The following is a 9,726-nucleotide window of genomic DNA, read 5'->3' on the forward strand; positions in this document are numbered from 1 at the left end:
TGCGATGATTCTTGGACCATTGGAATCTATTTGTACTAACACTGCGCCAAGTCCAACTGGACTTGCATCTGCAATCACTTGTGTTCTGTCTCGTACGTCATAATATCCCAATGACTTAATATTTGCGATATTGGTTTTAAGTTTGATAAACGCTTGTTCTTGTTCATTAGTCCAATGTTTATCAAGACTTGCGATTTTTAATAATTTTCTTCGTGTCAGTATTTTCAACGGTTCTGTCGATGTGGCTAAATGAGGAATCCATTTTCCTACAAAGTTAACGAGTCCTAAAAAACTTTGTAACCTGTTGACGTTATGAACGTTGTAATGTGTCGTGAATCAGGGTGTATTTCTACTTGGTGAAATGCAAGTTTTATGTCAATCCTACTAAAAAAATTAGCTTTATTTATTTTTGGTAGAATTTGGTCCATTGTTGGTATTGGATGGTTTTCTCGTAAAATTGCTGCATTAGGTCGTCTCATGTCGATGCACACGCAGACATCTCCATTTTCTTGTAATAATGGCACCATCGAGGAAACCCATTTATCTGGATCTATGACATTCTCAACAATATCGAGGGCTATTAAATTTTCTATTTTCCTTTCAACTTTTTCTTCTAATGGAATTGCGATTCTTCTATATGGTTGCGAGATTCGCTGTACAGAGTGGAATGTGGATTAGTACATCTTTAAATTTTGAAAAAGCAGAAGTTTCAATTTTGTTAACTCCGATGCCTATTTTCAACACACCTAAACATTTAGCCGTCTCTTTCCCCAAAAGGTTGGCGCTCCCATTTTCAATAACATAAAATGTAGAGAGTTCTTTATGGTCTCCTAAACAAACAACTGCTTGGAAATAGCCTTTTACATTTAAGGGAGTATCACATCCATATGATTTGAAAACTTTATCAGAATTTTTTATTTGGTTGCATACTTGTATATTATTTTGTTTCATTATTTCCCATGTTTGACTTGTTAATAAATTTAACTTACACCCCGAATCGATTAGGATCTTCGTTCTGACTCCCCCAATACAACACTCTACGACTGCATCATCATCAATGTGGAAAATATAATTTACGTCTCTTGTTTCTGATTTTTTAAATCGTTTTTTTTCGTCCTCCTGTTCGTGGTTTTCGTCCGAATGTCTCTTTCGTGGTAGTCTTGTCCTGCAATATTGACGAAAATGTCATACAAGTCCACATTTGAGGCATTTTTTGTCTCTCGCTGGACATTTTGGATCACGTGATTGATGTCTGTAGTTTCCACATCGTCCACAACCTTTATTTTCTTTCACTGATTTGTTGTTACTCTTAAATTTAGAGTTATCTATTTTATTGATTTCTTGAGTTTTATTTTCGATGGTCGTGAATTCTTCTAATTGTCTTTTTACTATATCTAGTGTATTAGCTTCTGTAATAATTTTTTCTAATGTAACGGTGTCCCCCATTTGTAAATTTTTTTTTCTAAGTTCTTTCGAGACACATTTTTCTACAATTTGATCGATGAGAATTATTTCTAGGGATGTGAATTGACATTTGTCTGCCTGGTTTCGCAATCGAACAAGAAATTCTTCAAACTTTGCATTAGTTTCTTGTTTTACAAGTCGAAATATATGGCGTTCGTATACTTTACTCTGCTTAGGTGAAAAGTACTAATCTAGTTTGTTTATAGCGGTGTCAAACACATCTACGTTATCAGTTGACTCGACATTAGCACCGGGTATATTATAATAAATCTCTTGGAGTTTAATACCTCCTAAATGCAAGAGATGAGCTCTTTTCTTTTCATTATTTGTGATATTTGCTGCTTTCAGGTATATAGTTAGTGCTCGTTTCCATCTCTCCCACCTGATGCTGATGGAACCATGGTCACCGTCACAATCAAATTTTTCGAGACTTTGTGTCAAATTTGCCATTGCGTCCAGTAAGGGTTTTGCCTACACAGAGAGATTAAAATATATTTATTTATTCCATATGATAAATTTGTTAATTACAAAATTGAAGATTTGACAATTTTGTGGATAGATTTGAAATTTAATGCGCAATGAGATAATAATGTTTTAGTGAAATTTAAATATTTCGTTATAAATTTGTTAATTACAAAATTAATGATTTGACAATTTAGTGGATAGATTTGAAATTTAATGCGCTATAAGATAATAATGTTTAGTGTATTCTTTTCTTTGACAAATTTCATGGCTTTTCCTTTGTTTACTTTTCTTTAGACCTTCTTACTTGCTTTATTCTCGTTATTTTACAAGAACCCAATTTAATGGCCAGTATTATCTACGTCTACTTATATATTCAACAGAAGGTCAACATGTATATTTATTTTACTCAATTTAATGAACAGGATTGTACCAGATTCTTTTTTTTCAACAATTCAACGCAATTAAATGCCTTTTTATATATATATACCTTTTTCGTTAATTCTCGTCGCCAATTTGAAGTGTGTATCTCCCTCTCACTGGCTCGGCAACGCCCACACCTAAAGAGTCGGTCGCTCTATCCGCTCCCTCTAAAGGACTGGCACAGACTGACTCTCCTCTCGTATGACCGCTCGAGACAATGCGCTCAGGTATAGGAGCCGAAGCACCTACTCCCACCACTACACAACAAATCTCACTTTATTAACACTTCACTTTTACCTCATTTTCACTTTACTCGTGCTTCATTTCTAATCTAATCTAACAACCGAGATCCAGCTAGATTTTCCTAAAGAGGGGAAAGTAAGCACCTAGATTAGAAATCTCTTTTATCGATAGGTTGCTCACCTGTTTAGGGTCAATAATTGCTTGACCCTAACTAGATAGCCTGATCCTAGCTAACGCTGGGCATTCAGATAATATGTGAGTCGAAGTTTCGTTACTCTTCTCACACAATCTGCACATATAGTGATGCATTTGAGCGATACGATCCGATATACGAACGATATGCTCGCTTTTCTCAATTTGACAATCGAACTGTCAACTCGCTTTTGTCTCAGAAAACCGAGCATCTCGGTTCGTCGAACGAGTATTTCGAGCGCCTCGTTTTTAAAATAGGTTTAATATGAAGTTGTATAGGTAGTTAATAGGAAAATTACAAAATTTAAATATTTATAAAAAAAGTAAACAAAATTTACATTTTTTCAGAAAAAATGTAAAATTTAAGTGCAGGTTTTATTTTTTAAAAATACTGTTAGATATAAATTAAATAGTTAATCTTTTTGTTAAAAAGTTCAACAATATTGAAAATTTGCAATTGTAAGTAGGAAATAAAAATAACTAAAAATTTAAGTAAGACAACAAAAATTTCGCTTTAAATATGTAGGTACTGCTGTGAAAAATATCAGAAAAATAATTTTTTGAAATTCTAAATCAAGTTTAATTTAATACTATCAAGTTGATAATATCAAATAAATATAAACAATTAAACAAAAAATTCTAAAATATCAATTTGGGATTTTTATTTTAAAAAATTAATTCGTTAAATTTTTTTAATCGCAATTTACAAATTTATTTGAAGCAAAAATATATTCCTACAACAACCTAGCCATAAATAAGTCATAAATAATAAGAATCAAATAATAAGAAATAACATTAAACACAATTAAACGAACAGTATTTTTTTTCTCTGCTTTCCGTAAAATGAAAATCCTTTTTTCTTTCTCTTTTTTATAGGTGGAGCATCATTTTCCATTTGTTGATTACGTATTAAAGGAAAAAAATTATTTATATTTAATTATAAAGTTTATTAGTGTCATCAATTTTATTATTTTTTAATAATTATTTATTTATTCAAAAGAAGTTTTCTGCTTTATTCTTTGACATTTCAAAAAATAAGTGACAGTTTTGAAACTTCCGAGAAGATCGTTCGAAATTGTTTATAAAATGAGACGAGAAGATATGAAAAAAACAAAACAATATCCGAGATGATCGCCCTGAACTTAACTAGTAATATCGAACGATATCGAGCGAAATAACCAACTTTCTTGGATCGTTGTGCATCACTATGCACATAGGAGAAACTAGTCTACCTATTTTATGCTGATGGTAATTCAATAGTCCATGACCTGTAAGCAGACGAACTACGGTTCTAACTATGATCTTATCGAGTTTTAGGAGATCGCTCGCTCGCTTCTTGTTGAGTACTAGCCCCAACAGAGTTTTCGCTTGCCTTCCCACCCCAATGCCCGCCCAATACTTCTCATATTCCTTTTGACCCTATCTTTCTATGGCTCCCTTAACCAAGCACGGCATTATTGCCACTGCTGGTTCAGGAACTATAAATGCCATCTGGGAACCGATTTTTGCCAAGACGTCTACTCTTTCAATACCCTTGATTCCCGAGTGACCCGGTACCCAAATCAATAAAAGTTTATTTGCTGAACCCAACTCATCTAGTACGCTACGGCCGCGGCATTCCCAGACGAGTTTTGATTCCATTGTGGGATTTTTCAGAGCCCCTAAGGCCGCCTGACTATCCACACAAATACTAATCCTCTTGCCCTTTGTTCCGTTGTAAATGGACATTTGGGCGCAAGTTAAACTCGCACAGACCTCGGCCTGCCAGACCGTGGCGTATTGTCCTAGTGACTCAGACACTTTAATGCAGCCAGTTTTTCGATAGATTCCGAAGCCTGCACCGCAAACCATCTTGGAGCCGTCTGTATACCAGACTTCGTCCGCAAGTGGGAAACCTTTCTTCCAGTCCGTTCTGGAAGGTGTAATGATCTTAAAGCGGGGTTTAAATTTCACCCTCTTGGTCATTCTATCTTGCACCATACTTAATTCTGGGATTGATAGAATTGAGCGTGGAAGCTTGGTGTGTATACTTCAAAACTTCCACCTTCCCTGCGCGGTTAACCTGATCATAGTAAGAGCCGCCTTTTTCACCGCAGCAATATGCAGAGGTACTTCGGCTAATATGAATCCCAACGCAGCTGTTGGCGTGGTCCTCATAGCCCCCGTAATACCCCTGAAAATCATTGCTTGCAGTTGGTCCAGTTTCTTTTCAACCGTTATCAGTTGAGTCCTAGACCACCAAACAACCACCGCGTGAAGAAACCTTGGTTTTAAAATCATCTGATAGAGCTAGTTGACCATATTAGGCCTTAGTCTCCACGATGACCCTATCGCCCTTCTACACGCCCAAAAAGCAGTACAGAACCTTCTATACTGATATTCGAAATGTTCCTTCTAAATCAGCTTTTTATCCAGGATTACTCCCAGGTACTTAGCCGATTCAGAAAAAGAAATTTCTTTTCCATAAAATATCGGTTTCTTCAAACTCGGTACCTTATATTTTCTTGTAAAAACTACTATATTCGTTTTCTCTGGGTTTACAGAAAGTTCAGTTAGATTGCACCAATCCTTGACAATCTTAAGTGCACGTTCGGTAAGTTCTATGAGGGTCTCAATTGAGTGCCCTCTTATAATTATAAGAAAATCATCCGCATAACTATGCGTATAATATCCCTGGCTTTTGAGGTTTCTTATTAACTCATCTGACACTAAGCACCACAATAAAGGAGAGAGAACTCCTCCTTGTGGGGTCCCTTTTGAGACAAGGCCTGTTACCCTAGCCTCACCATACACCGCTTCAAGGGCCCATCGCGAAGCATGCTGTCGATCCACTTAATTAGCGGCTCAAGCACACCTCGCTTTCTGGCTGCTCTACAGATTACTTTGCTGGAGGTGTTAGGGAAGGCACCTTTAATATCAAGAAAGGTACCAACCGCATAGCCACCACTACTAATTTATTCCTCTATTTAACCTACTGCAGAATGGAGGGCTGTTTCTACTGAGAAACCTGCTCTATAAGCATGTTGTCCCTGGTGTAGAGGATGATCCCTAAGACATTCCTGTCTGATAAAATTATCCACCAGTTTCTCTAACGCCTTTAATATAAAACAAGTTAGACTGATTGGTCTGAAGTCCTTGCAGCAGTATACCCTGACCGACCGGCCTTCGGAATAAACACAACGCTCGTCTTTTTCCGAGACTCCGGTGTGTAACCAAGAGCTATACACGCTCTCATAATTTTACACAGGGGTAGCCTAATACATTCCAATCTCTTTTGCAAAAGAACTGGATATATACCGTCCCCCCTGAGGCGTTAAATGGTTTGAAAGTGCCTATTGCCCAATTAATTCCTTCCGGAGTTACAACTTTGGCTGCTAGTTTTCAGTGTTCCCGATTTCCTCGGGCCCTTCTGGGTCCCACGCCATAGTTATTCTCCAACTTTTCTCTAAAGTCCGGGAAGTTTACTTCCATCAAATACTTTAGACATTAGGTAACTTAATGGTAGTTAGTTTGGCCATTGGGTCTCTAGCTATTACCTTATGGAGTCTTAATGCTTCTGGTACTCTTTCGATTCCCTCGCAAAAGCTCCTCCAGCTGATACCCCGTGCCTTCTCTACCTCTTTCTTGTAAGAATTACGAGCGGCATGATATTCATCTCATGCTTGCTGATTCTTACGTTTCTTGGCTTTATTAAAAAGCTTTCTTACTGTTTGCCTATGTCCCTCCAAACAGAAGTTCCACCATTTACTACCCCTGTTGGAGTCAACTTTTTTGACTACACAGCTTCTTTCAAAAGAGCAGATAATCGAATCTCGCAGATATTCCGCTGCGAGTTCCAACTCTTCATATGTTCCATAAGAGGTGGGGAAGCACTCCATGGAGGCCTTGAGGTCCTCAATATATGAAGCCCAATCAGTACTCCTAGGATTACGTACCCATTTATGTTCCCGATCTTTCGATTCCATTCTGAATGTAATAAGTCTGTGGTCCGAGAGGGAATCTGCATCAGACACCCTCCAGTCCCTCACACCACTCCACACAGACTTGTTACAGATAGTAATATCCAACGCTTCTTTTCTGTTAACAGTAACGAAAGTTGGCTCATTACCCTGATTTAAAATTTCTAAATCCGTATCTATCAGAAATTCTAAAAGTCTTCTGCCTCTGTCGTTAACGTCAGTGTTGGCCCATACGACATGGTGCGCATTGGTATCACAACCTATTATCAAAGGGAGACTTTGCCGTTGACAGTAATCTACCAACTTCTCCACCTCTGTAGGTGGTGCGGGGTCATCCCCCGATCCCGGAAAATAAGCGGAAGCTACTACAACCTCCCTTTATTTCCGTTCTTTTCCAAGTACTTAGCCTTAACAACAGCTAAGTTGTTAACATCCACTTAGACCTATAATCTTTCCGTTGTAAACCCAAGGTTCTTGAACAAAGGCTATAGCTGCCTGCATCCTTGTAAAGTTCCTGGCTAGAATCGCCGAAGCGCTCTTACAATGATGCAAGGTAATCTGCATACAGTGGATCCCGGAAGTAGCCATATTTAAGACTGACTCACGGTTTCCTCTGTCGCCTCGACACCCTGATCGCCAGCATCGTGATCCCCCAAAAAGGGCTCTTCGACGCTCGCGTGTGTGGTTTTATTTTTTTTCCATTAATTTCTGTAGTATCCATTATTGTCCCACGAGAAAAAAAGGAGAAGAAGGTCAATCCTTAAAGAGCCTCTATTTAAGGAAAAGGGTAGTTACATCTGAGAGGTCGCCTGGTATCCCAGAGTCTCGTTTAAGATACCTCCATTCGGAGCCCCACCATGGGAACGTGGCGCCCACAAGGACGGGCCCCTCCTGTAACGCAACCGCTTCCAAGCTTTACGAGAGCTAAGCCCCCCGGAAGAACCCGAAGAATTTGGTAACCCTGATATCATTCATCCATGAACACGAGTTTATCACGGATTGGGTGGCAGAGACTCACGCCTCAATCGCCATGGCTCAGCCAACGAAACCATGGAAGGGTTTCTTCTTAGTCAGACTCCGCCAGCAGGAAATCTTCGGAATGGACCCGCGGTTAAGCCTCTGTCCATCCCGTCTCTCTCGATATCCATCTAAATTCCCGTGCCCTGGGACACTGCCCAGCGAAGCACAGAAGATTCTGTTTCTAGAGCGGCCGACCCATTTTGAAGGGTTCGCCCCCTCAGTCCCCGCGAGAGATATCGAGAAGTAGCCTCCCGCTGGGTAAGAGCCCCTCAAGCAAAACCTCCCACCAACGGAAAAGTCTTGAATTTTCACCTCATTTTACTCTCACTTTACTTTCACTTTACATTCACTTCACTTCAATTTCAGTCCATTAAAACACTTCACTTTCACCTCATTCTCATATTACTTTTATTTCACTTTCACCTCATTTTACTCTCACTTTACTATTACTTTATATTCACTCCAACATCGATTCTGTAACTTCACTTTAATGAATGAAGCGTTTCTATTAAAACGCTTCACTGTCACCTCATTCTCACTTTACATTCACTTCACTTTCACTTTATTCTTACTTCACTTCACTTTCACCTCATTTTACTCACCCTTTACATTCACTTCACTTTCACCTCATTTTATTCTTACTTCACTTCCACTCTAACATCGATTATATAACTTTACTTCAATTTTATTCCATTATCAGTGCGTTCAAAAAATATTTTTTCAAGTAATTAACACTCTACATGTGTAATATTATTCATAAGCTTCACTCTTTTATCATATTCATACTTACAATTAACAACTTAACATATTGAAAAATCTTAACATCTATACAGATTCGAACCCTACCTAACTTATTTTTAACGCAACCTAAAATCGCACGCATTTACACTAAATCTTTCGGCTACGCAATCGCTATGAAAAAAAATTTTGGTTACCCGCATATATCCCTTTCCCATCCCAATGGGAAATCTCTGTACAATGCCAACAGTGACAAATGGCCAAACCTTGTCAGGTAAATCTTGGCGCAGTACAGAATAAATGTTTTCGCCATAGTTATGACCAATCTTGGCAAGTAAACTTCGGCTTAGTACTGTAAATATGCTTTTAAGAACTTAATTTCAAAATTCATAAATGGAATAAATTTTTTGTTAATTATTCACTGGAAAAAAAATTCAATACGAAATTAACAATATATCGTTAGTTAAAAATGTTAAAATATTTGTAGTCATATTCTTATATTAACTAAATTTTTAGTAATATGAATTAAAGTTGTGAAGTTAAATATACTTTTTCAGATGGTTAAAATGACTTTTGTTGAATTTGCTTCGTACTTCATTTTGATGACAGTTGGTAAAGCAAACTACATTGAACAAGTTAAACAAATTTAATGAATATTAAATATTAATAATATTTATTTATTTATTTAATAATAAATATTAAATTTAATTTTGGTGACAGTTGGTAAAGCAAACTACATTGAACAAGTTAAACAAATTTAATAAAGTTAACACAAGCCTCTTGGTAAAACCAACCATCTTGTTAGGCTGTTTTCATTCACATTTCACAAAAGGAAGCTCACTTCCTTCGTATGTATGTATATTCTAAATTTCCATACATGAGCCTCCGTGGTGCTGTTTGTAGAGCATCCGCTCCTAGCAGCGTCTTGCGTTCGAGACCTCATGCTGGTAAATATTTAGGAAAATAGCAAAACAAATTTTCTTCGACAGGTATTAACATTCCAAGCGTACATAACATGAGAATAGCATAAAATATTTTTTTTACTTGAATTTATAAATTTTTTTTATAAAAATAAAAGTAACATCGGCGTGTTACTGAAAATATGTATTCACCTGTACTGCCGCAACACTAACATTCTGTATTGACGCCAGTACTGAGTTAGTACCGATTGTCAGTACAGAACATTGTCTACATGCCTACGTTATATCTGTATTTTCCGAGTACT

At 37.3% G+C, this 9,726-nt stretch overlaps 1 protein-coding gene across 1 annotated transcript; it reads right to left on the reverse strand.

Moving 5' to 3' along the window:
- Window positions 1-4,815: 4,815 nt before the first annotated feature.
- LOC122506107 lies at window positions 4,816-7,331 on the reverse strand. Its single transcript, XM_043618103.1, has 4 exons — window positions 7,209-7,331; window positions 6,492-7,115; window positions 6,321-6,407; window positions 4,816-5,073 (listed from the first exon to the last, which is right to left on the reverse strand). The coding sequence occupies exons 1-4, from the start codon at window positions 7,329-7,331 to the stop codon at window positions 4,816-4,818; spliced, it is 1,092 nt and encodes a 363-aa protein (XP_043474038.1).
- Window positions 7,332-9,726: the final 2,395 nt, after the last annotated feature.

Source organism: Leptopilina heterotoma, unplaced genomic scaffold (assembly GCF_015476425.1).
Source record: "Leptopilina heterotoma isolate Lh14 unplaced genomic scaffold, ASM1547642v1 Lhet_396, whole genome shotgun sequence".
Lineage (NCBI taxonomy): Eukaryota > Metazoa > Arthropoda > Insecta > Hymenoptera > Figitidae > Leptopilina > Leptopilina heterotoma.

What these genes read in the sequence shown, in the direction of transcription:
- LOC122506107 (XM_043618103.1), bottom strand. Translation starts at nt 7,331, where the DNA reads ATGGCTACTTCCGGGATCCACTGTATGCAGATTACCTTGCATCATTGT. An exon ending in TGGAGGGACATAGGCAAACA is followed by an intron (nt 6,408 to 6,491) that starts GTAAGAAAGCTT and finishes AATTCTTACAAG; the next exon opens with AAAGAGGTAGAGAAGGCACG. An exon ending in AAGCATTAAGACTCCATAAG is followed by an intron (nt 5,074 to 6,320) that starts GTAATAGCTAGA and finishes ATGGTCAACTAG; the next exon opens with CTCTATCAGATGATTTTAAA.